Source organism: Peromyscus eremicus, chromosome 3 (genome assembly GCF_949786415.1).
Source record: "Peromyscus eremicus chromosome 3, PerEre_H2_v1, whole genome shotgun sequence".
Taxonomy (NCBI): domain Eukaryota; kingdom Metazoa; phylum Chordata; class Mammalia; order Rodentia; family Cricetidae; genus Peromyscus; species Peromyscus eremicus.
Genome location: NC_081418.1, coordinates 60,063,323 through 60,090,260, shown reverse-complemented (window position 1 = coordinate 60,090,260; position 26,938 = coordinate 60,063,323). Strand labels below are relative to the sequence as shown.

At 48.1% G+C, this 26,938-nt stretch overlaps 1 protein-coding gene and 1 long non-coding RNA gene across 5 annotated transcripts in view; one reads left to right on the top strand and one right to left on the bottom strand.

Moving 5' to 3' along the window:
- Positions 1–12,340: 12,340 nt before the first annotated feature.
- LOC131906903 (uncharacterized) lies at positions 12,341–15,433 on the bottom strand. Its single transcript, XR_009378223.1, has 3 exons — positions 14,882–15,433; positions 14,120–14,286; positions 12,341–12,580 (listed from the first exon to the last, which is right to left on the bottom strand). It is a non-coding gene; the product is annotated as an uncharacterized LOC131906903 (long non-coding RNA).
- Prkag2 (protein kinase AMP-activated non-catalytic subunit gamma 2) overlaps positions 15,133–26,938 on the top strand; it is a 270,128-nt gene continuing 258,322 nt past the window's right edge. For 2 of the 4 annotated variants that reach the window (XM_059257747.1, XM_059257746.1), the window contains exon 1: positions 15,136–15,375. In XM_059257747.1, the coding sequence (XP_059113730.1) occupies positions 15,262–15,375 (114 nt within the window). In that variant the 5' untranslated portion in view covers positions 15,136–15,261. Of the gene's footprint in view, positions 15,376–26,938 lie in introns of all 4 variants that reach the window. The other 2 variants (XM_059257744.1, XM_059257745.1) reach the window with 2 other exon arrangements.

Genomic DNA, 26,938 nt, shown 5'->3' with positions numbered 1-26,938 from the left:
CAAGCTTGTACAACCACTTTGGAAATCAATATGGCGCTTTCTTAGAAAATTGGGAATCCATCTCCCCCAAGATCCAGCTATACCACTCTTGGGCATATACCCAAGGAATGCTCAACCACACCACAAGAGCACTTGTTCAGCTATGTTCATATCAGCATTGTTTGTAATAGCCAGAACATGGAAACAACCTAGATGCCCTTCAACTGAAGAATGGATAAACAAAATGTGGTACATATACACAATGGAATACTACTCAGCAGAGAAAAACAATGACATCATGAGGTTTGCAGACAAATGGATGGACCTAGAAAAAATCATCCTGAGTGAGGTATCCCAGACTCAGAAAGACAAACATGGTATGTACTCACTCATAACAGGATACTAGATGTGGAACAAGGATGACTGGACTGCTACTCACATCACCAGGGAGGCTACCTGGAAATCAGGACCCCAAGAAAGACACAGGGATCGCCCAATGACAGAGAAATGGAATGAGATCTACATGAACAGCCTGGACAGGAGTGGGGGTAGTGAAGGGTGAGGGTCGAGGGAAAGAGAGCTTGGGTGAGTGGGAGATTCCAGCTGGATCAACAACAGAGAGGGAGAACAAGGAATAGGAGACCATGGTAAATGAAGACCACATGAGAATAGGAAGAAACAAAGTGCTAGAGAGGCCCACAGAAATCCACAAAGATACCCCCACAACAGACTGCTGGCAATGGTCGAGAGACAGTCCGAATTGACCTACTCTGGTGATGGGATGGCCAAACACCCTAATTGTCGTGCTAGAAACCTCATCCAACTACTGAGGGATCTGGATGCAGAGATCATGACTAGGCCCCAGGTGGATCTCTGGGAGTCCAATTAGCGAGAATGAGGAGGGTTTATATGAGAGAGAATTGTTGAGACCAAGGTCGGATAAAGCACAGAGACAAATAGCCAAACAAACGGAAACATATGAAATATGAACCAATGGCTGGGGGGGGTCCCCAACTGGATCAGGCCCTCTGAGTGGGTGAGACAGTTGATTGGCCTGATCTGTTTGGGAGGCATCCAGGCACTGGCACTGGGTCCTGTGCTCATTGCATGAGTCGGCTGTTTGAAACCTGGGGCCTATGCAGGGTCGCTTGGCTCGGCCTGGGAGGAGGGGACTGGACCTACCTGGACTGAGTCCACCAGGTTGATCTCAGTCTGTGGGGAAGGCTTTGCCCTGGAGGAGATTGGAATGGGAGGCGGGCTGGGGGGAAGGTGAGGGGGGCGTGAGGGGGGAGAACAAGGGAATCTGTGCCTGTATGTAGAACTTAATTGTATTGCAAAATAAAAATTAAAAAAAAATATATAATCATAAAAAAAAAAATGGAAAGTGAGTCTTCTTAATGTTCAGCCCATCCTCCCACTGCTATGGTTATCTGGTTACAGTACCAAGGGAGTTTAGCCATCAATAACTTGAACCCAAGTTACGCCTGTCACAATAATGACCAACATACTCTAGATGGTTCTGAGGCTTGGCTTCTGTGATCACTTTTTTCTTGTTCAGGTAATGTGAAAAGCAATGATGGGCGTTACAAAGTCCCGTCATTAGTGAGTGTGAGCCAGACTTTCTTCAGCTCAAAGGAAGCTCTTCTTTCCTGGAGGGGATCTGAGCACTTGGGTTTCACAGTTCCTCACCTAATCCCCTCCACAACAAGGCCACCTGCCTGTGAAGCAGTCCTGCTGTGCACTCAGGGAGTCTGCTGCCTTTGCCCCTGCCACACAGGCCCTTCTCCAGGGTGTCCTCCATGGCCACAAGACTTCTGGGGATAGTCAAGGCATGGAGCTTGTACCTTTCCAGACAGCAGAAAGAGAGGTGAGGTGGGATTCTGACAGAGATTGACTTTCAGGCATTGGCTCACTGTGGGGGCTAGCAAGTCTGAAATCTACAGAACAGAACAGCTGGGAGTTTAGGAAAGGATTAGAGTTAAAAGTTTGACTCTGAGGATATCTGGAGGCAGAATCCCTTCTGTTTTTGGAGAGTTCTAGTTTATTCTCTTAAGTCTTTCAGCTAGAGTAGAGGCCCGCTATGTTATGGACGGTGATCTGCTTTACAGTCCCTGTGTTGAAATAGAACCTCATCTTCAAAATATATTTGCAACAACATATGCATTGACATCTGACTAGTCTGTGGGCATCAGAGGCTGGTCAAGTTGACATACAATAGCCACCATCCCAAAGAATCCATGAACTCATCAAGGTATATGGCAGGATGTGGACACCCACAGAGTTTTCCCAGTAAGAAATTCTCAAGGTCCAATAATCTGAGCTCGCTTTACCCAGCAGGGCTGCATAAGGAGATGATTTGACCACGGGTGTGGTCACCAGGTATTTGGAAGGGTCTATGTCTATACTTGGCTGTGTGGTATGCTTTGATCTAGCAAAGGGGAGGTCTTTTGCCCCACCCCTTGGCATTGTTATAAAAAGCCCTTTTGAAGAGGCAGAAAGGGCCGTAGGGTTTTGATTCAGGTCCTCCCGAAGCTGTCTTGTGTTTCTGTCTTTCTCCTCTTCGCTCTCTTTCTATCTAATATTTTCTTATTCTTCTCTCCTCCTCATAGGAACCTTTTAAAAAGTGGGAGCTGGCCTCCCAACAGTAGGGTCAGAACAACCAGGGCCAAATGTACAGGAGTTGGTGATACTGAGATACTAGACAGATCCTCTATGTAATTCACTCAGCCTCCTGAACCGGGAGAGGGGGGGAGTTACTGCAAAAATTAAATGGGTCATTTGTGAACACTCTAAAACAGAAAGTACCATGTGTTTGTCCCTCACTTGGTGACAAGAATAACTTCATTAGTGTTTTCCTATTTGTATGTCTGACGTGTGCACTCATTCCAAGTTCCTCTGAGAGTGCTATTGATTTGCCATCAGGAGGATGAGCCTTTGCCATTCTCCAGTTTGAGACAGGTTTCTGTCGATTAGTTGCCCAGGATACTCAATAAGGAGTTATTTTCTGGATGCAGGAAGGAGCAGTGATTCCTTGCACCAACCACACACACTTTCAGCATCTATCTCAGCTCCACCAGGATGTAGAGAGAAAGGAAAAGCGAATCTTTGTAAAGTCAATGACTGTCTGATGGAGAAGACCTTGGATGTCCAACAGTCTGCTTCCCTTCAGACCCCAAGGCTCAGAGAACACAGGATGGACCAGCTGGCAGGTGAATGCCAGTCACTCAGGACTAGGGACTGGGCCACTACTGGCAGGCATGACTCACTTTTTACATTTTTATTTTTTAAATGTTTAAGAGTAGTTTGTTTGAGGTTAAGTAACAAACATGAGGATAGACAGGCTGTTAATCTCAGCAGCTGCCTGATGAAGGAGACAGAAAAGCGGAAGAGAGAAGCCATGTCTTTGGCAATGGAGGTCTACAAATAGCTGCATGCCAGAAGAGGTGGGGAAACTTTAGAGAAAGAGTGAAACAGCCCACACTGCCAAGGAAAGAAAACATGCTTAGCATTATTGGCCAGGGCATGAAGGAAAAAGATAGTAAGGAAGGAAAAAGAATGCTTTTGGGTCACTCAGAAAAGCTGGCAGACTGCATTGTTACAAAACGAAAGCTATTTAAGCGTCTGCACTGGGGAGGGGCTCCCGGGAAGGGAAGTACATAATCACGTTAAGGAGGTAATTATTCCTCCCGTCTCCTTAGCAGGGTTTTAGTGAATCATCTTTCTTGAGGGATGATCTGGCCAGGTGATTGGCAGGCCCAGCTGGTGGATTAACTCCTTTTTTTTTTTAATTGAAAATATTTTTTTCATACAATACATTCTGATCATGACTACTTCCCCAATCCATCCAACCCCACACCTTCATTCTCTCTCTCTCTCTCTCTCTCTCTCTCTCTCTCTCTTAAGAAAATAAACAGGTAAAAAAACAAAAACAAAAAAAAAACAGAATTAAAAAAAAGCACAAGAAACACATGTACGTGTAGATACACATACACAAAACCAACAAAAACCCAAGATTGAGAACTAAAATATACAATCAAAAGATCAGAAGATTTTAAAAAAAATGCTTAGACAAAGTAGTATGAGACAAAAAAAATCTTCAAAATACCACTGATGACTTAAATTCTTAATAAATGAGGCATTCTCTTCCCCTACTGCTTCAAAATAAATACCAGAGGGATCAAGATTTGAATGTAAAATGGTGCATATTGGAAGGAAGGAAGGAAGGAAGTAGGAAGGAAGGAAGGGAGGGAGGGAGGGACAAATCAGGGCTGGAGAGATGGTTCAGCAGTTAGGAGCTCTTACTGATTTTCCAGAGGACCTGGGTTGATTCCCAACACCCACATCAGTCAGCTTATAATCATCTATAACCCCAGTTTCAGGGGGCCTGATGCCCTCTCCTGGCTTCTGTGGGCATACGTATACATGAGACATTCTCTCTCTCTCTCTCTCTCTCTCTCTCTCTCTCTCTCTCTCTCTCTCTCTCTCTCTCTCCTCCCTCAATCTAAATAAATTAACAAAATGAAATCAAGCTGGGCTTGGTGGCACATACCTTTAATCCCAGCACTTGAGAGGTAGCGGCAGGTTCAAGGCCAGTCTGATCTACATAGGACAGCCAGGACCATAACAGTGAGAATTTGTTCAAAAACAAAAACAAAAAAGATAAAAAATAAAATAAAGGAAACCATAAAAACTTCAAAAGTAATTAGAGGGAAAATTTTAGAAATAATTTTGAGGTAGGAAGAATGCTTGTAAATCTGGCAGAAAACCTCCATACCCATAAAAGTAAATCCATAAAATGAATTCTATAAGAAGGATAAATCTGCACAGAAAATAGTGTGTCTGAAAAGGCAAACAGTAGCTTAGGCAGTCCCTGACACTGAGGGGCGCTACATCCTCAAATTAAAAACATTTTTGGAGGGAGTGGGACCGTGCATGACATGCATGTAAGATCAAAGGACGACCTTGGGTTCTCGGCTTCCACCATGTGGATCCCGGGGCTTGGCTGTGACAAGGATCTCTACCTGCTGATATAGCTCAGCAGCCTAAGACTCTTTAACGTAAAGAGCTTCTACAGGTAGGCAAGAGAGAGACCAGCCACCCAGGAGGAGAGTAAACAGATCACAGACCACTCACAGGAAGCTACTGGCAAAGGAAATACAAGTCTAAGACAAAAGATTTGGCCTCATTCACACCAGAGAAAATGCACACAGGAAGCATGAGATGTGATTTTCACACAGCAGGTAGGTATCAAACTGGAAGAGGCCTGTGCTGGTGAAGGTGCTGCACTGGGGTGACCGTGCAGGCCAACAGTCTCCAAAAATGGGGGACAACGCTGGTGTCCACAGAAAGCTGTACCATGCCAGAGCTGAGCTGCTGTCCTGCATGTCATTTTTGTGACTCCATATTGTGTAACATGGAGTGTGCACCTGCTTTCCAGCATGGGAGGCACCTCCACCTTCATCAGGAGGCATCACTTTTACAGACATCATGTAGGAGATGGACAGAGGGTACATGCGATGCTTTTTCCACAACGGGCTGCCTGTGAGTGCTTCGTGGTCTACTCCTCCACATTTTTCTTGCCACCTCTCTCTGCAGCACCTTCCTTGTGGCAACAGATGGATGGCTTCTTCCTCTGGAGGAAGAGAGGCGCCCAGGAAAGAGCCTCGTTCCCTAACTGCCTGTGGTGGACAGAATGGCTTCCATATGGGACCTGCCATGCTTGCTACAGCTCAGTCTGCTCATGTTCTTTCCCATACCATTGTTACCCTCCCCTCTCTGGAATCATGGCTTCAGCATTATGCTGCCAGAGTCTCTACCTTGAAAACAAAAACCCTTTGCTTATCCCTTTTCTCTATCCACTACCCCACTGTCCTTCTGTCTTATTGAACAGAGCTTCTAGAAGTAGGCATCTACCACAGTGCCCTCTCTTTTCCATGACCTGTAAGTTCTCTGCAGCCAGGCTCCTGCTCATGCACTGTTCTGCTCTCCAGGATGGCCTTACACAATATTATTTCATCCTACTCAGAAAACAGCCAGTGTCCTTATGGTCCCACATGCCAAATTGCCTGACTTTATTTCCTCCATACTCCCTTTCACCAAACTTCCAACTCCTGCATCCTAGAAGTGAAGCCCATCTGTCCTGCCCCCGCTGTCTGCTGACCAGTCCACAGTCTCACAGTGGCCAAGTTCAAAAATCAGTTATAGAGCTGAGTGACAGGAAAAAGATCTAGGAACAGAGGCAGATGGCCACAAGAAAGTCCATCGGGTGGGTGGACTCCATCTGCCTTTCCACACTGTTGACACACACATCAAGTCTCCTAGGAGTGGTCATGACACAGTTCACTGGAAATAGTAAGTGACCATTTAAAAGTTCCAAGGATGAGGGTCCCAGGAGTCTCTGGGAAGCAACTTCTCCCTTAACTTGGAACTTCTTAAACTTTTTCACAATTCCTTTTTGCCCAAGAAATTTTACTTATACAGGTATATAAGACAGGTATACAAATCCAACACTCACTGATAATAAACCACAAAGAAATTTATTTTGAAACAGTTCTTTGGTATTTGTCACTTACCAAAAATGAAAGTGAATCTTCACACTAGTGGGATGGGTGTGCTTGTTTATTTTTACATAAAGTTAAATCCTGTCTGAGTATCAGGCCCTGCAGTATGTAAGACATCTTCACTCTTTCCAGAGCTGATTGACCTGTTGATTTTATAATCAATGCTGAGAATATTGCTTCATGTACATAAATATTTAGTGTAAAATACCAGGAGTATGTTTAGAGCCATTTCAGAAATTGCTGGAAATTCTGTCCTCATCTTAAGCCAAAACTCATTTAGTAAATTTTTGTAAACCTCAAGCCTGCAGCTTAAACAGCAGTTGTAAAAATCAAACACTAACGCAGTACAGTCCAAACATACACGAATGGGATGCATACTGAAGAATAGCAGCAGGAAAATACTCAGTCCTTGTTTTCTGCAATTAAACCAGTTTCTAGAAAGTACAGAGAACTTTGTATGCAAAGTAAAGACACTGCCATGCATAGACTCCATAGTCTTGAATCTGAGCTGAGGTGTTCCAGACAGCTTCAGTGGCTCTGCATTGTGTGATGACTCGCACAATGTGCATGCTGGGAAATCAGAACCAGGGCTACAGTGGGTAGTGCTGTGTGACACAGGCAAGTGCCACCAGAAACAACTCCAATTCATTCTGCATTTGATTTTTGACTTCAGTTCTGTTCACTGCAATTTCAGAAACCTTTTACTATTGCCAGATTTTTTTATGACCCCCTGCATCATATTCAGTTACGTGATTTGCCAACTACACAAGTCACCATGAAGCTTATTGAGCTCAGGGCTGCCCACAATGAGGTCAGCATCCCCTTGCATATGCTGTGTGTTGGCAGTGATCTTTATAGCCAACCCTTCCCTGCAGCATCTTGACCCACCCATCTAAATTCTGGGAAGCCCTTGAGTCATAGGTGAACAAGACCCACAGTGAGAAGAAAGTGTCTTTGCATACAAACGGGCCAGACCAGAGCTTTGCCATTGTGCTTTATTATTATTTTTAACCTAGAAGGTAAAAGGCTATGACAAGTGGGGCTAGAAAACAACAAGGCCTTTGGTAGAAAGGTCTATAGCCTTGTGGATGTGGCTGATACTTAAAAGAACCTCATCCAAGCCCACACTGGAAAGCCCTGTTTGGAAAGTTCCTCTCCTCCGCAGTCTCTCCCCAGACCTCATGAGATTCTCCAGAGTTCTATTTAGGAACATTTCATAAAATACCTTTTGCCCCACATGGCATAAGGAGAATTGTCAAAGCCCATCATGTCCTTGAGATGCCTTGTACACCAAGTCCTTGGGCTGAGTGTCCCCATGGGATCTGTCTGTCTGGCAAATGGATATTGATTGATTATGGTATAAAGTACTAAGGGACAAGGGCAGGCATGGACTCCGGCAAGGTTGAGCATGGGTTGGTCCAGTTCTTCTGGGAGGGACACCCTTCCTCTGAGGGCCTGAATGGTGCTTGTACTTTCCTGTGAGGCTTGGAGGTCAAGGGTCCTAAGCCTGTGTGCACTGTCACTCCATTCACCTCATGCTATCCACACCAAGGGCATGGACAGCATGTGAATTCATTGAAAAGACCTCGCTGGTATTCTAGAGCCCATGTCTGGATGCCAGCTACAAGTCACCCAGTGTAGTAAGCCAGAGCTACTGACATCTTATGTAAGACGGGTCAGATTTGTATGGCAGTAGAGAAACTTCAGGGGTAGGTTAATTACCAAGGTAACTTTATTTGCCAAGGAAATTATTATGATTAATATGTATTGTTTCACCATGTACCACTAGGCAGGTGAATGAGAGGTCAGGAATCAGTCATGAAGCATATTCAGGGAACAGTGAGAATCACAACTTCTCAGGGTTCATATCTTTATTGCATGCTCAAAACTCACAACTAAATGGAGAATGAACACACACACTTTACTACCGGAGTCCAAGCCTTTCTGCCCAATGGGAGGTGAGGCTGGATCACTAGAACAGGGCCCAGCAAGATGGCTCAGTGGGTAAAGGCAGTCGTCACACAGGCCAGCAACCTGAGTCTAGTCTCGAGAATGCATATAAAGGTGGAAGGAGGGAAATGATTCTGCAATTACCCTCTGATCTCCACACTAGGGCTGTGGCATGCACCCCACCCTAAATAAATAAAAGACTTTTTAAAACAAATCATCTCACGTCCTGAGCAGCAACACTAAAGGCTGCTGCTGGCAGAACTGGGTCCTTGTTCCCAGCTAACACTGTTAACGTGACAAATGCCCTTCATTGGGGTATAATTGCTGGGATTATCTCTGCTTCCATCTAGCAGACAGACACATTTTTGGCCACACAAGCCCTGTGTGCTGATTCTGTCACTGGAGAAGTGCTGAGCGTGGACTTAGACACTGATCTGTCAGCTTCCTGGCTGTTCTTTGAAGAGAAGACATGGCATTGCCATTGAGTTCACCTTTATGGTTTAACCCAAGCGTCCTGGATTTCACTGCTGGAAATCGCCTGTGGCTAACTAGCTTTATGGACGAAGGGAAGCCTGGTGCGCAGAGTGGAGGTAGCTGGTACAGGTTTCCTGTAAAATGAAAGCAGGTTCTGAGGGACACTCAAGAGGGGCCATTCCAAGGCAGTTTCCACTCCTGCTGGGCCCTCCCTTCATGTTCCTGGAGGGTCAATATCAATAACTCCCTTTGATCCTGAGAACAGAAGCCGTCATGAGATTGCACCATCAGTTCCCAAGCTTAAAGGAAAGTAAGTATGGGAATGTGGTTCTGTCTTGGTTGTTAGGATTAGATAATGACCCCTTAGTAGGCACGCAGTGAGTTGCTGCAGCATTTACAGAAGCCCCAAAGTTAGTTCATTCTCCAAGGGCTGCCTTTTGTACAGAATCAAGTCACTGTGTTCTAAACACACAGGTGATTGCTCTCACCAACTGTGTCACAGGCCAGGAGACCAGGGCAGCTGAGATGTTATGCAGTTTGCTCAAGGTCACCCTAGAGACATTTCCTAGAGTTTTGTAAGTCTGGTGTAAAGGTTTTAAAATAGAAGAGGCCGCCTTTTTTTTTTCTGTTGTCCCAAAGGACACAGCAGTGACAATGAACACAAAACACGAGCCAGCAGCCAGGCTTCAACCACCCCGGTTTGCAAAGTATGTATGATAGCTCTCTTGGAGGACTTAGACGTTAGATCAGTAACATGAAGCACCTACCACAGTGCTGGGCATGTCAGAGGTTATCAAAAAGCCAATTCCAGGGTCAGAACGATAGCGTAGATGGAAGCATGGGAACCTTAGTTTGATTCCCCAAAATCCAGGTATGCTGGCACAGGCTTATAGTCCTGGTACTGGAGAGGCAGAGACAAGAGGATACCTGGGGCTTGCTGGCCAAACAGTCTAGCTTAATTGGTGAGCTCCCAGCCAATGAGAGACTGTCTCAAAAGGACGTGGATGGTGTTCCTGAGAATGGAAGTTGTCCTAGAAGCCACACACACACACACACACACACACAAGCAGCTCATTGCTGTCCTCTTTCCAACATGGTATCCAGTGGTGTAAGTATGGGACTTATATCAAACACATTCATCTATAGATCCCCAAGAGGCCTAATTTATACACTCCCAGTGCACAAGGTAGGTGTGGACTTCTAATACATGAAGGCTTCTAAGTTCTCAGTGATCCACAAAGGTGACCCATGATGTTCAGAATCACCTTCATTTAAAGAGGATATAAATAGGCAATATGAAAAAAAATGCAGAATGGGGAAAAGCTAGATTAATTGAAATTAAACTATTAATGTTCTTTTCATAAGCTCTGGATGGAGAAGGAATGAAAATCTCTCTTCTCTCCTCACCTGGCCTTTCCTCTCTTCCCCTCCCTGCCTAGCTCTCCTCATTGTTTCCTAGGCTGGTCTTGAACTAGTGAGCTTAACCCAGTTTCCCCAGTAGCTGAAGGCCAGGCATGTGCCACCATACCAACTTTATGTTAATTCTTGTACTCTTGGCATTTTGCTTCTCAACTAGGATGGAGACCTTGGCCTGGAATACAGCTTTCACCTTGGCTGAGGAAGAGGAGTACTACCGTGATGGGTTAGCATGTTGAATGGGTTAGCATGCTGGAGCCCTGGCAGGTAACAGCATTCAGAAATGAGGAGTCCAGATGTGGGAGATGTTCCTTTGGTGGGACAGCAGCGGCACAGTGTGTGGTATAAATGGGGGTTTGTGACACCCATTGGAAGTGCTTGGACATAAATCACGAACTGATGAGCAGCAAAGGGTTCTTCTGTTGCTGTTGTCTGGTTTAAATTCATAGTGGCAATGCTACTTTTGTAAAATTCTCTATCAAATTATTAGAGCAATAACATTAACACAAATCATACAAAATACAATCAAGACAGTATATAAGCCCTGGTTGCAAAGACCCACGTGGTCCACTTACAGATGGAGAAACCAACTTGTCCCTGCCCACAGCTCACCAGTGGACACAAGGAGCAACCTGGTGCTTCTCCACAAGCCACAGGGCAACTCTCGAGCTCTCTTACCCTTCTACCAGTCAGAGGGCAGAGCAGAGGCAGTCTGCTCTTTGTCACTGTGCTAGAAAAAAAAACTATGACGTTCAAAATTTCAGTTATAAGACAAATACTATTTAATGCAATATTGTCCTAAAAATCAGAAAGTTACACAAAGACAGGATGGATAGTAGTGCTGAATAACCTTGGAGTCTGAGATAAAAGGTAAAACCAGTTACCCTGCCTTTATTTGGGGCCTGGGGAGGCAGCTTAGTTGGTAGAATGCTTACCCAGAATTCACAGAGCTCTGCATAATCTTGGTGTAGTGGCACAATCCCATAATGCCTGAACTCAGGAGGTGGAGGCAGGGGGAGTCTGAAGTTCAAGGTCATCCTGGATTAAATGCAGCCCTGTTTTTGTTTGTTTGTTTTGTTTTGAATATTTTGAAACACAGATTTTTATTGCAATAATTTTGAAAAAAATTGTCATATGTAGGGCATTCAGCAATGTAGGTAGGTCACTGTATGAACAGTGCTCCTACAGACTATAAGCAGTAAGGGTATAAGGCTGGGCTTGGTGGATCATGCCTATAACCCAGTTCTGGGAAGGCTGAGAAACAGGGATGGTTAGAACTATGGGGGAGGGGGGTGCGCAGATGTGGAGGGAAGTGGGGGGGTGTCAGAAAATGTCTCCAAGCAAAACAGTTTTCCTGTTCTGTCTGTTTTCGGACTCCTCTGACTGGAGAAAATGTCATCAATATGTTTTTAGAAGGAAACATACAGATTTCAGAAACATTAGCATATGCCCTCCACAAACCCATAAAATTTAAGAAACACCATACATTATTTTTTTTCTTTATGCAGACATATTCTCAACAATGTAGCCCAAGTTGGTCTCCAACTTCACACACACAGCCCCATCCCAGCCTCAGACTCCTGAATGCTGGGATTAGAGGTGTGTATCACCATGCTTGACTAATAAAATATATTTTAAAAGATTTATTTTATGTATATGTGTGTATGCCTGAGCAAACATATGTGTACCCTGTTTGTGCTGGATCTCTTAGAGGTCAGAAGAGAGCATTGGGTCCTCTGGAACTTGAGTTACAGGTGATTGTAAGCCATGATGTGGGTGTTGAGAACTGAACCCAGCTCTTCTGCAAGAACAGTAAGTGCTTTTAATCACTGAACCATCTCTCCAGCCCATAAAATATTTTTTAAAGACTTAAGTTTTTTAAAATGTGTGTGTATGTGTGTACAGGTGGGCATGTGCCATGGACCCCATGTGGAGGGCAGAGGACAACTTTAAGGAATCAGTTCTCTCCTTCCACCTCAGATTTTATTTTGTGTTTGAAGCAGGGTCTTTCTTGTTACTGCTGCTGCACTAAGTACTGGCTCACAGGAGTGCTGGGATTACAGATGCATATCACTGCACACAGCTTTTCACATGGGTTCTGAGAACTGAACTCAGGTTGTCAGGCTTGCTCACAAGTACTTTTATATACTGAGCCATCTCAGGTCCCAATATTTAGATTAAGGATTCCAAGGCTCCAAAGTCTGCACTCCAAAAAAAAAAATAAAGAGAATCGTTATTGATGAAAGATTATACATATTTATACAACTCATTGACAAAAGTATACATTATAACAATTGCTAAATGCTGCTCATAAAAACAGGAAGCCCATCTTGGTGGTTGTAGGCTTCAGTAACCCTGGCACTGTGGGGCATGAACAGAGGTGGATTCCAGGGGTGCCCTGGCCAGCCTACCTAGCTGAAATCTGGACACAGTTCTGTGAGAGATCCTGTCTTTAGAAATAAGGTCCAGAGAGGATTGAAGAGGACATCCTCATACCAACCTCTGGCATTCACAAACTAACACACACGCACACACACACACACACACACACACACACACACACACACACACACAGTGGGCGGCTGCACAAAGGCAGGTGACATGATAAGGACATGATAAGGAGCATTGTGCCACCCCCCCCCCAGTCTTTCCTTCTGTCAGCTTCGTCTCTTTTGATGATTACTTTCAAAGTCATTTCTTACTCATCATTTGGTGCCATTTATGCATCCTGGCAAATCATGACAAAGATGAACATTTCAATCCACAGAGAGATAACATTTACTTGACAGTCCTGGAGTGATTTTTTTTAGTGGCCGAGGGTGGCTCCCCTGGACATTTACACTGCACCTCCCCACGCCCGAAATCCCTCACTTCTGCTTCTAAGGAGCAATTTGAACATTCAGTAGAATGATCTTTCGGAGTCTCTGGAAGTCCTTTAGCAAGGAGCCTGGCAAGAAACCTGTACCACAGGTGGGGACAAAAGTGTTGATCCTAGACAGGTTCTTTCAGAGTGCCCTCCAGACACTGCTTAGGGACACTTGTTGGGGGGCTCTGGGGAGGGGGTGTGCTTCATTCTTGGCTTGAAAGCATGGAGGGATGTACACACCCCCTCCAAACTGTAGGGTTTCACCTAATTTGCAGGAAGTAGCCTGGAAAACTGGAAAGCCAAGAGATAGTTGAACCTAGGTTGTCTCTCATGGGACAAACAGGTCCTTTCTTAAATAATGGTCTCTAAATCGCGCTAACCAGGTCACCTCCTCCGAGAGAGCAGGGAGAGGAGCAAAGGTCACCTCCTCAACCGCCCCATGGTGTCTTGTCAAGGTGACCCCTATCACGTTCATTCTTTGTGTAGCATCTGTGCATTACTGATTGCTGGGAGCAGATAGGCTGATGCCAGCTTCAGAGAGCTGGAGTGATCTTTGGGGTCATCCGGTCTTCAAACTCTGAGCAGGAGCGGAAGCGCGCCCCTCACTCACCCCAGAAGCCATGGTCGCACTGCCTGTGAGGAACACCCTAGCCCTGAGCAGCCCGCAGTGCCTGATCTGCAGCCAGTGGCTCTGAAGGCTCCGAAGCACGTGGCGTGTTCGCCCTGGTTTTCAGGCTCCGACGCACCCATTTCCTCCCGTGGTCTCAGGACCTCAGCGTTTACAGGGACGCGCGCGCTTTTGCCGGGGGTCAGCTGCGCAACCCTTGATGAATGTGAAAAGAACCCAGTCGTGGAGAAAAGCCCGTGCACTCACCCTGCCACAGGCCTCTCTGGATCGGGATGCGGGTCCCCACGCCTCAGGGCGGCGGCGTTGTGCGAAGCAAGTGAGAATCACCCGAGCCTCTTAACGCCCGGGGTTTCAATTGTAGCGTGGTTGGGGTGTGGGTGTGTGTTTCCGGGGATCGGACCTAAACAGAGACACTTCAAAACCAGATGGATCAGAAATCAGCTCCAGGCAAGTCCGGAGCCGACTTGTCTGAGACAGACAAGTGCACGCCGACCCGGGGGCGGCGTGGGCGGCGTGGGCAGCGTGGAGTGGGACAGTGGCGCCGCGCACCGCTCACTTCCTGTTCAACGCGCACCGCCTCCACCGCCCAGCGCTCCCGGAGCCTGAGTCCGTGCCAGGTCCGGCCCCTATAGTCCCCCGAGGCTTGGGGGACGCGGCTCAGAGGCCGCCCGGGGCGGGAGCCCTGCCCAATTCTCCCCTAGGGGCTGGGGCGCGCCCTTCGGCCCGCAGAACCCTGCCAGCCGCCGCCTCAGTTTATTCCTGCGGCCACGCGCCAGCCCAATTGCGACGAGCCATCGCCTTTGCACCTCCTCTTCCCCCTCTGCCCTCCCTCTCGCCTAGAGAGGAGGCCCTCCGGGTCCCAGGCTCCCTAGTGCTTCATTGTGCGGCCCAGGGTTATGCATTTCTATACTAAGCTTCTCTTTCTGGTCACCGATTCCACCGAGGCACAGGCACCGAAAGGCTGTTTCCCAAATTGCTGTTGTTAATAGCACCTGCCTGGCCAATTACCTCTGGGAATCTGTGGGAGGAGCTAGAGAGGTGGAAAATGTTGCTTCGCTTTGCAGGAGGAGGAAAACTTTGTCACCCAGCACGAGACTTCTGCCACGCGTAATCAAAAGCAGCGCGGTTCTCACTCTGCACTCGATGATTTGGTAGGAGGAAGAGGTCGCTCCGACCCGGCATCCCACAGACCGCCAGCCCCTCGGGTGCCGCCCCGCGTGTTACCTGCGCCACCCGCCCTCCCCGCGGAAGTCCCCACGAGGTGTTTTCAGGGTGGAAGGACAGTCTTAAAGAGCGCGCGGCTCCCGTGTAACGGCAGCAGCCCTAGGAGACAGCGAGGGGACCGAACCCCGGGGACGAGGCACCGGAATTAACTTCTGGCTAAAGTTATGGGAAGCGCAGCCATGGACACCAAGAAGAAGAAAGAGGTTTCCAGCCCTGGCGGGAGCGGCGGCAAAAAGAACCCCAGCCTGAAGAGACGGTCACTGCGTGTGCACATTCCGGTGAGTCCCGTTCCCGGAGCTTCAGACTCCCGCAGCGCCGAGGCGGTTAACACGGGACACCCCCCGCGCGCCATCCTGTCCCTCCTGTCCCTTGGGGAGGGGGAGGGGCAGGGCCCTAGCTGGGCCGCAGAGCCAGTGGTTGGATCTTGATCCGCACTCGCGTGGAGCTCCGGAACTGTCCGGGGCAGGGGCAGGGGCAGGGGCAAGAGTGTCTGCTGGAAGCGGGGACGCGGAGCGCGCTCCCGGGTGCGCATACCCTGGTGGCGGACTGGGCGTAGCCCCGGATCCGGCCGGTGCGGGTGCTGGGGAAGGGGGTGGTGTGTCGTGTTGTTTTGCTGAAAAAAGACGGTGTGGACTGCGCTCTGGGGGGGGGGGGTGGAGCTGTGCTCGGCTGCCAGGGACCGAGGAAGAGAGTAGTGGGTGGGGACATCGAGGGGGCCATGGTGTGGATGCACCCCCAAATGGCTCTCCCTCCGCACCAGTTTCTCCAGGGTTCGTGTGAATCTCGGCTCGGGCCCCTTTGGAGTGGTTCCCTCGGTTTGGCTCCAGGAATATTTTGGGCCTCTGTGGAATTTGGAGGTTAGAGGTGCCCTCATTTATACAGGGCTGTAGCTAACTTCAGCCCAGATCACCACCCTGTCACCTTGGTTGGACTTTGGCGACATTGATCTAAACAGCCAGAAGGAGCAGCATGCAGAATAGCTTGTTCACAGTGGTGAGCATCAATTGTCTGGCTTGCCCTAGAGGGTAGCCCAAGGGCGCTTGTTTTCACCTTCATAGAGGGGGATCAGGTCCCAGGAGGTATGCCCCAGCCCTTAGCTTTACCCGCTAAGGGAACCCGGACCTGGCTACATCCTAGCGATGACTAACCAAGCAGAAGATTTTACAAATGCACATGCTAGGCAATGTGGGACCACACAATGAGCCCCACCTCCCGCCAGTGCTACCCATCATTGCTGACCCATCACAGCATAGGCAGAGCTAGCTTGCCTGGACTACCCACTCACTGTCACCCTGACGAGTAAGTAGTAGGCTTTTCCTAATGTATTTACCCCCAAGCCCTTCCTTGTAGATGCCCCTCTTCCCCTTTAATTCCAGTCCAGGAGTGCAATACTGAGTGGAGACTTGGGGTTAATGAGTGCTTTGGGGGAGCTGTTTGAAGTTGAGCATCTGGGCAAGTCGTGAGTCCTGCAGTGACCTGAACATACAGGAATATGGGTTTTATTTGAGAAAACACTCCTACTTACGTTGCCCATGTAAGACATTTGCAAACAGTTTTAAATAGGAAGTTAGAAATTGCTGCTAAGATCTGTTTTACAGTGAGTCACAGAGCTGGCCTTTAACCGCTCAGCTTGTCTTGTTTGTCTCAGAAAATGGTGCCCATTTACCCACCTTGTAGGGAGGTTGAAATAAAATAATAAATGGGAAAGCTCTTTACAATGTAAAGTGATGTATACTCATGGTTATTACATGCATGCCAGAGTGCAAGAAAGATCCCAGCACTTAGGAGGCTGAGGCATGAGGATTGTTGTAAATTTAAGCCTAGCCTGGGCTACATAGCAAATGGTCTCAATAGAATAAATAATAAAAGTGGGCAGGGCAAGGAGAGAGGATGAGGTGAGGGGAGTAAATAGTGCCCATTGAGCAAGCCACATTGAATTGAGGCCAAGTGGAGACGCTGGTCCCCTACTCATGTGTGTCTGTCATGCAAGAGGGGGCGATATGTGTGGCAGGATAGGGAAAAATCCAGCACCAGCCAAGAGACTGTCAGGCCACTCTGTGAATGCTGAAAATCAGCGTCCAAGTTGGGACATTCTAGCATGTTCTTGGCAAAACCCAGCCCTATTGAAAGCAGTATTCATTCCATTGTCATGCAGCCAGTCACCAAATGTGACCTATGCCTGAGGGTTTCCTTAGGATTAGGTCCAGATCCAAGGGAGAGAGTTCTGTCTCCTCAGAGTGCTTGCATTTGCTGGTGGGACCAGAGGCTCCTCTCCTCTCCTCACGAATGGTGACCTATTGGTCACTGTGCCAGGAGAGGCTGGGAACTAGGTACTTCGGACACGTGCTTTAACAGTTAAACCCAGGACACAAGATGATGGGTCACCTCCACAACAGCTGCTTGTGGAGATGAGGGGAGAGAGTGACAACCACATCAGATGAGGAAGAGATGGTGTGTCTCGAGCCAGTGAAATGTAGTGTGTCATGGAGAGAAGGGAACGGTCTGAGACCAGATCAAGCAGGACCTTGAAGGAAGGTCACCAGAGAGTAAGCAGAAGAGGTCCAATTAAAAATGGATTTCAAACAACATGCAATTTTTTTTTCTTTAACCCTAAGTATGTCCAATGTCATGTTTGGAACATACCTGTACTAAAACTGATCTATTTCTCTGCAGATCACTGTTTAATTGGGTATCCTGTACCTCCTCAGACAACCCTGGCTTGGAGGCCAGGCTCTGTCAGGCATAGCGGTGCATACCTTTCATCCCAATACTCTAGAATCAGAGGCAGAGAGATCTCTATATGTTTAAGGCCAACCTGGTTCTCTTAGCGAATTCCAGGCCAGCCATGGCTCAGGAATTTCTCACAAAGGCATAACTGCAGCAAAGACCCTGCCCTTTATGCTCAAGCCTACCTCAAGTCCTCCATAGCTTTGTGGGCAGCTTTGGGCATGTGTCTTCCTCCCTGTCTGAAAGATTCCTCCTAGCATTGGCAGCTGGTTTCGCTGAATGTGGGAGCACCTCAAGTGCTGGGATAGTGTCTGTGTTAGTTACTTTGATGCTGAAACAGTAGCTGAGAGCTTGTATCTGATCCACAAGCATGAGGCAGGGGTGGGGGGGCACTAACTGGGAATGGCAAAGGCTTTTGAAACCTCAAAGCCCATCCCAAGTGACACACCTCCTCCACAAAGCCATGCCCCTTAATCCTTCCCAAGTCGTTCCACCAACTCGGGACCAAGCATTCAAATATATGATCCTGTGGGGGCCGCTCTCTTCTGAACCACCACAGTGCCCAAAGGACAGACTTCCACCAAGTAGGGTGTCACTGGGTAGATGATTCTGATGTGGCTGCACAGAGCATTTCAGGAGACCCCAGCAGGATGCTGTTGTCTTCCCCAAGGGTGTCCATTTGTTAGCTTATCCTCATGGCCTGTCTGGCTTCCTGAACCTTCTTCCTTATTCCTTTGCTGATTCTGTTTAACTTAAAACTATTCACCAAGACCTAAGTTCTTGTCTGGGAGCTTTTTTCAGGGGTGCAAACTGAGAAGCCATTAAAATGCAAGGAACAAAAATTCATGGGAAGTAGCCAGACACTCCAGCAAGATGAAGTGCTTTGGCAGACTGCCAGGGGTCAGAGTCTGAGAGCCCTGTAGTGAGGGAAGGTGGTTGGGGGATGCTCCCAGGGAGATGGGAAGGAAGATGAGAGCAAAGCAGGACCTTGTGTGACACTGAAGCTCCTGGAGAGTTGGGTTCTTCACCTAGTAGGCATTAGTGACAGAATGCACATGTTCCTAGCCCTCTTGGGAGAGGGGCTCCTGAAGTCCTTCATTGTCGCTGGAGACCAACAAAATATAGAGCCCGGAGCATCTGGCCAGTCAGAAGTTTGTGGTGGCACAACTGGGCTTGAGTGAGCTCAAGACACTGTCACCTGCTGTGTGGCTAGAGTCTCACCCTGCTTGAGGCCACTGGGCCCTCTGTGCTGGTGATGGGCGTGTGACCACACGCCCTGCAAAGCATGGCAATAGGAATAGTGTTCTGACCCTGGGGTTGGAGGATCAAGTGACAATATGGTCTCTATCCCTCTCACCACTGAAACACCCTGAACTGGAGTCTGGGAAGACATTCACCTTTGACCTTGACTGAGACGGTTTGCACATGCTCTTTGATGGCTAGAGTTTAGGGCAAGGTTATCAAAGTGTGGTTCTTGAACCAGCTTAAGTATAATATCACTGTCTAATATGCTTTTAAAAATATCAAATCCTAGGTGTCAGTCTAAACCTACTGAATTGGAATTTCTGAGACAAGACCCATGATTTTGTTATTCATTAAGTTCTCCATGGAATTCTTACACCTCTTGGGTTTAAAAACAGTTGGATTCTAGGCTCCATTTCTTTTGTTCATGTGTCGTTGGTTCTGTGTGTCATCTGTTTTTCTATCCGTCCATCCTTCCTTCCATCTATTGACCATCCATCACTGTCCTGGCTGGTTGTATGTCAACTTGACACAGCTAGAGGCATCAGAGAGGAAGGATCCTCAATTGAGAAAATGCCTCCATAAGATCCAGCTGTGAGGCATTCTTTTTAAATTAGTGATCAATGGGGGAGGGTCCAGCCAAATGTGGGTAGTGCCATCCCTAACTGGTGCTCCTGGGTTCTATAAGAAAGCAGGCTGAACAAGCCACATGGAGCAAGCCAGTGAGCAGCACCCCTCCATGGCCTCTGCATCAGCTCCTGCCTCCAAGTTCCAACCCTGTCTGAGTTCCTGTCCTGACTTCCTTTGATGATGAATGGTGATGTGGAAGTGTGTCAATTTAAACCTTTTCCTCCCTAACTTGCTTTTGGTCATTGTGTTTCATCACAGCAGTAAAAACCCTAAGACAATTACCTGTCTGGGATCTACCCAGTCTATCTGAATATCCATTTAACATTTGTCTATCCATCATCTGTCTGTTCATCCATCCACTCATCCAACCATCATCTGTCTATCCATGCATCCATTATCTATCCATACATCCATCATCTTTCTGTCATCTAGCTCCCCTGTCCAAGTATTCATGTATCATCTTCATCCATTCATCATCTATCTGTCCATGTCTGTTTATATTCAAGTATTCATGTATCATCTATATAACTATATTATCTGTCATCTCTGTCCATCAATCATCTACTCATCTATCTCTGTCTATCCATACATCATCTGTATATCTCTCATACATCATCTGACTGTTCCCTCCATCATTGAGAAGAGCTACCCTTTACTACTGACTGTTTGACAATGGCAGGGTGTTTCTGGCTTCCAAATAAAGATTAGCCAGCAGCTGGAATGGCCAGTATGAGTCAGCATCTTAGGTCATGCTTCAATGGCTTGGTGCATCTTTGGGTGTTTGTGAGCATAAACTCTTAGAGGACACAGACGTCAGAAGCTTCAGCAGCTCAGAGCAGGGCCCCAGGACTCTCTTGTGTCTCCAGGTTTACTAACAAAGCCTGACTGCTGTGTGTCAGTGTCTTCATGTGAAAGGTCTGGCCAGTGAGTGGGCTTCTTGAATGTGGGCACAGTATGCCAACTGCATGTCAGCTGGGCACAGCCCATACTGTTGGGGCACTAGAGTCGAGTAGAGACTTTAATTCCTCCTTGTTTGTAATGTGTATATATGACAGTGCATCTATACTAAAATTCATATTTAAACGGTATATGATAGAATTATACATGTATTAATTATTTAGCGACATTAGTTAGATCTAGAGATTTAGTTACTGATTTGTTAACTGTACTCAAGTTCCTCTGTGACCTGTGGCCCTCCTGTCTGGAGGCAGAGTCTGGCTCCATGTCCTGAGTCCTGTTGGCCGTATTTGAAAGCAGCTGTGGTAGTATCTATTGGGTGGCAGGTGCCTACAGTTACCCTTTTGGGAGGTGGGTGAGGGCCATGGACATCTTGGTGCCCGTGAAGTCCCCAGGCCTTGCACTGTGCCTGCTACGTAATAGATTGGACATAAATAAAGCAAGGTGCAGCTCCCCAGTTACCAACAGAAGAGCAAACCAGGATCTTCCTAGCTCAGTCTGTGCTCACGTTCAGTGATCTGAAGTACAGAATGACTGGAATGTATACATACGCAGAGCAGGACTTAGGAAAGTATGGCAGAGTGGGAACTGGGAGGAAGCAGAGATGCCCCTCGTTCCCCTGATGGTTTTCTGCCCCCAGCCCCAGGATGTGAGTCTCAGGCTACACGGCAGGGCAGAGAAGTGATGCTCTGGGAAAACAGAGCAGGGTGGGCCCCAGAGCTGCCCTACAGCCTTCATGACATACGCAGGTTTTTCATGGTGGAGGGAACAGTGCAGGGGAGCAGCAGAAAGCAGGGGGTGAGCACCCCTAATGGCCAGGCTAGGGTGCACCCCACCTGCTCCCCAAGGCTCCCCCACACTTGCTCACATGTCTCTTTTGGAACAGAGGAGGTAACATTTTATTATGCCTCTTGGGCAGGGACCCTGTTGGCTTAGGTTTCTGGGCCTGTTCAAATGCAGCACCACACACCAGGTGACATGCAACCACAAGAACCTGCCTCTCTTGCATCTAGAGGCCCAAAGACCAATGTCAAGGTGTTAGCAGGACTATATTCTATCTCCAGAGGACTCCCCCTTGCTTGTACTACCTAGTAGCCCCACATCTCTTGGCTTGTGGCAGTATCACTCCAGCAATGCCTCTAACTTCATGTGGCCTTTCCCCTCTGGGTGGCTGTGCTCACATTTCTTCTTCATTGAAGTGTCAGTCACATAGGATTAGGGCCTGCCTTAACAATACCATCTGAATTTAACTCTTATTTCAAACAAGGTCGCATACACAGGTACTGTGGGCTAGGACTTCAGCAGCTCTTTTTGGCCTTGGGTACTCTGCTCTTGGGGCTAGGGGTAGTGTGGCTCATTGAGCTACCATTTTTCAACCTCCCACTCAGCACCGGAGCCTGAACACAGTCTTGAAAGGATCTGCAGTCACCCTCCCTGGCAGTCAGTGTGAAGTTCTATATTCACACATCCAGCAGATCGTTTCCCTCTTTGTAAAAGTTCTGCCCTCGCCCTGTGGCATCCTTCCTCTTTGCCCTCCTGGCACAAGAGGAGGTCACTATAAGACTGCCCTCCTGGCTGGGCAGTAGTGGCGCACGCCTTTAATCCCAGCACTTAAGAGGCAGAGACAGGCTGATCTTTGTGAGTTCGAGGCCAGCCTGGTCTACAGAGTGAGTTCCAGGACAAGTTCCAAAAGCTACAGAGAAACCCTGTCTCTAACAAACAAACAAACAAACAAACAAACAAAGACTGCCCTCCCACAGGACTTTACTGCCAAAGGACCGCTGCCCAGCAAGCTTCCCATGGTGAGGATGAGCCTCTGCCTCACAGAAAAGCAGCTGGGGATCCGGGGCTGTTGAGCAAATTGGTCTCTGTTGAACATTCATCAGCAATTTCACTGCCCAGCTAGAGAACACCAAAACACCAGGGCCCTGGCAGGAGCCTTGTGGCTTAGACACTATCCCATTGGTCTCTGGCAAGCCATGAGTTGGCAGAGAAGGCGTCCTGTCAACAGGAAGCAAAGGAGGGAGATTTAGTTATTTTCAAAGTAGGTAGAGGAAGAGATGAGTCTAATTTGAATGAATACGCACTCCAACTGGAGGTGCTTTCCTGCTTTGGGGGGCATGCACAGCCAGCTAGTGTTTAACCATTTCCTCTGCTCTGGCTACATATGCACCCCATAGGTGGCGGTGGAGTCCCCTGAGAGTTCCCTGTAGTGAAGTCCAAGGGACATGATTCCCTTCTCATGTGGCTCCACTACTCATCTCGGAGTGAGGTCACAGCTGTTTAACTAAGCAAACGAAGGCTGTTCTCAGCCTGTGTGCTGTGTTTGAACGGAGGCTGACAAGTTTGGGGTTATTGAGATCGGAGGGATGCCTAAGAGAGAAACGAGAAGACTGGGTGTTTCCTGGGTGGTCGAGTTTGCTCTTCGTGTTTTAAGTCAAAGGAAGTAGACACAGGAATGGAGGAAGCCAAGAGTCCCAGAGTTGGGAGGGTGAGACAAACCGCTCACTAGGCTCTTCCCAGTGTCTGAAGTGCCCACACAAGCAAAAGGTGCCAGAAACTGAGCATCCCTGGCAGGGAGCTGAGTGGATCAGAGGGAGGGTGGGGAAAGGGAGAGAAAACAACTGCCAGGAACACATCACCTCAGAGCCTGTTTATCTTTCAGAAAGTTTTCCAGGCTGCAAACTGATTGCAAAGTCACCTAAATGAAGTATGGGCCAAGGACGAGGCCATGACAAACAGGAAGTCCATCTAGGGTTAGACTTGTCTTTCATCAACTGTGACAGTACATAGCCCTCCGTGGAGACTGCTAACAGCAACACCTTTTTCTAGATTTTATTTGAGGGAGGGCCACTGAAAGAAAACAGACAAAGGAAGATATCCACACAGCACAGGGCACCCTAACAAGAGCACCCAGTGTGGAAGATAAGAGATCAGCTGCACCGGACTGCCCACTTGCCGGTTCAGTGCAGGCCGGGAGTCCTGGGGTAGAAGACGACTCCAGGACTCAAGGGTCTGCTTTCACACCAGGCTACTCTCCGGTGTTCGAAGCTGTTTGTATCAACAGGGACCAGGTCTGAGCAGGACTGAGGATAGGAGCTAGGTGAGAGTGACACTTTACTTCTGCTGTAGTTGTCCACGTCGCTCACCAGGCAGCAGTGGATGGATGCCCACCTGTGACACGGGGATCTGCCCAACCTTATGTTCATGTGTACTCTGTGCTATGCTGTTCCATAGAGGTTCCTGTTCTCTGGGTACCACAGGGTCTAAGAATAGGAAAATCCAGATTGGTTCCCCAGCTGCCCATGCCTTCCCTGGGTCCCGGGTGGTCTTCACGGGTCCACACATGAGGACTGGAGGAGAGAAGAGGTGTTCCAGGGGAGCTGGTTCTCCCACAGATAGGCATTTGATAGCATCCTGTTTCTATCAGCAAAGATGAGCGAGTGTCCAAGGTGGTGTTTTGACCCTGGAGAGAAGCCAGGATTAGAATAGAGAGGTTATTTGTCTCCACACCACTCTTGCTTGTTAAATGTAGTTTGAGATTTCTGAAATGGCTTTAGGGCACAAGTAATAAAATATTCTCAGCAGTAAGACAGAGAAACACTGGACAGTACTAGCAAACAGTCTAAGAGAAGAGCTTGGCTAGGTGGCCTTCCATTGGATTACTGAGTACCAGCCAGGAAAAGTGGCACAGGGGTTGTGGTACTTCCTGGGAACCCAGAGAGAACAGAAACTTCAACCTGGACCAGCTTGCCTGTGTTACGACCTACCATGGTCCCATGGCATGCTAGTGGTAAACCAGGGGCGCAAACTCGGGTCTTCTATTATAATCAAGTTGAAAGGAGAGGAACATTTCTCAAGGCTGCAGGTGAGGCCCAGCTGCTTGGCCCAGATCCCCTGCCTCTTGGTTAGAAGCTGGAAGATAGCCTCAAACAATGGCAACCAAATAGTTCTGTTTTGTGCTAGCATAAAGCAACAGCTGGGACAGAGGTGAGCACAGGCCCAGACTGCAGGCTGGCCTGAAGTGTTTAGGACTGTCCTCCATCTTTACCAACACCAGTGCTCAGGAAAGGACTGAGGTAGAGTCATGTGGCTAGCAACACTGGTTCAGGATTCACTGCTGTGATGAGGTCAAGACGGCACACTTGTCTCTGTTTCTTGTTAAATGATGACACACGCCTTCAGTGACTGGGTTCCCATCCTTGAGGTTTTTCTTGACCTGTGATTCTGTACCTCAGCTTTGGCCCTGTGGTGGTGGGAGAGGAGAGCAAGCTGAGTTGAGTGGACAGGCAGGCTGTGAAGCAGTTACCACAAATGTCCCAGCCAGCCCCCGGGGACATTCTGGAAGTGGGATGCCCTTTGGAATTGCCTCCAGGTAGAGGAGAGAAGGCTGAGCCTTTGTGTTCATGGTCCCTGAGAAGAGGAGAAAAACATGGGCAAGGCATTAACTGAGTGTTAGCAGCTCCCTTTTCTGAGCCTGATTACTTTTCTTTGATGTGTCTGCCAGGCTCCTTAATTAGACCCTAAGCCCCTTTAAAGATGACAAGTATGGATTCCCAGGTCATCACAGAGCAAGTGCCTCCTACACCGATACCCCTGATGCTCACAATGCTAGAGAATGAGGAAGTATCCAGGCCAGCTGAAGAGTAGAATGAACGAACCAAGACGGTCTTTGAGAATCCACATGTTTAGCTATCTTTAGAAACTAATTTCTCAAAATCTGAGTGAATCCATTATTTACTAATCTTACGAAAACCACTTATTGAAAGCGAAGGGCCAGGGAAATGGCTTAGTCGGTAAAGTGCTTGTGGTAAAAGCTCACGGATCCGAGTTCAAGCCCCCAAACCTACACCAGACAAACCAACCAGGTGTGGTGACATGCACATGTCCTTGAGGAGGCAGCGGCAGGTGGATCCATCCCTGGGGCTGGCTGGCCAGCCAGCCCAGCTGAATCAGTGAGCTCCAAGTTCAGTGAGAGGTGAGGACAACCGAGAAGACACGAGGGCTTGACCTCTGGCCCCTCCTGCACACACACACACACACACACACACACACACACACACACACACACACATGTGCACACACACGGAAATGTCAGTGACACTGCGTCTTGTAGACTTAATGAGAGGACATATCTTGGGAACATCATTGTGCCTCTATCTTTTCCCTTTCATCTCCTACCTGGGAAAGTTGTTTGGGTCTTTTGCTCAAGCTAATTGACGAGAAGCAGCACTCCTACTCTGCCAGGAGTCATTTTGGTGACAAGACAATCCTTTGATCGGAAGCTGGGCACCTAGCCTAACAAACAGAGCAGGGGGATGGGGGGCCTTTGGGCCAAGGGCCAGGCACCAGCCCTTCTGCCTCACCAGCTCCAGGAACCTCTAGTTCCTGGTGCTGTAGGAGGCGGCAGCAGCCACCTGCTGGACTCCAGCGGGGACTTGGCTGTCACTCATTGCAGATCCTCAAGAACAGAGTCTTGCCATGAGCAGGGAAGTGGGATGGTGCTCACCCGCTCCACAGAAGGTGCATGTGGCTGAGTGAGAACGCATTTGGGAGTCAGGGACAAAAGTGCAGTCTCAGCATCACTGGTTGTCCCCTCGGGCGCACAACCTCTCCCACTTTGGTCCCTGGTATTTGGGCGTTGGTTTTCTTACACATAAAATGTGGATAATGATCCCCTCACAGGGGATAAAAATATAAAGTGTAAAGTGAGATTCCATGGTGAATAAGCAAGTCATGGAAGTTCTAGCAGTGTTGCTTCCCCTCACTAGAAAGCTACCCAAGAACACAGCTGAGGTCACCAACCCAACAGGAAGCCTGGGATGCCCCAGGTTAAGAACACTGTGGTGGAAGACACTGTCATTTGGACATTCTAGTATGTGTTTGGTCTTATCCAGTGTAAAGCTTTGGCTAAATATGTTTCCAGATTTATCTAGTAGCTCTCCTTACTTACGCTAAGATAGGCCCAGGGCCTAGAGGGAAAGCTGCCTTGAGCTGTGGGCTGAGGTACTGAGCCCTGCCTTAGGAAGCATAGACATATGTCGACACACCAGGAACTTGAGGGCCACATCATGGGGTGCCGTCACAGGAGCTGGAGTGGTTCGTGCACTGGGAGGTTGTGGGCACCTCCTGGCAGTCACAGGCCAGGAGACAGCTATGAAGACACAGGTTTCAGCAGCGGGGCCTCACTCTCAATCTTCATTCCAGCACACTGACTTGAGCAAGTTCTGGGACCTCAGATCCCTACCTGGCACCATAATATCGTTTCTGTCGAAATGAGTCCAG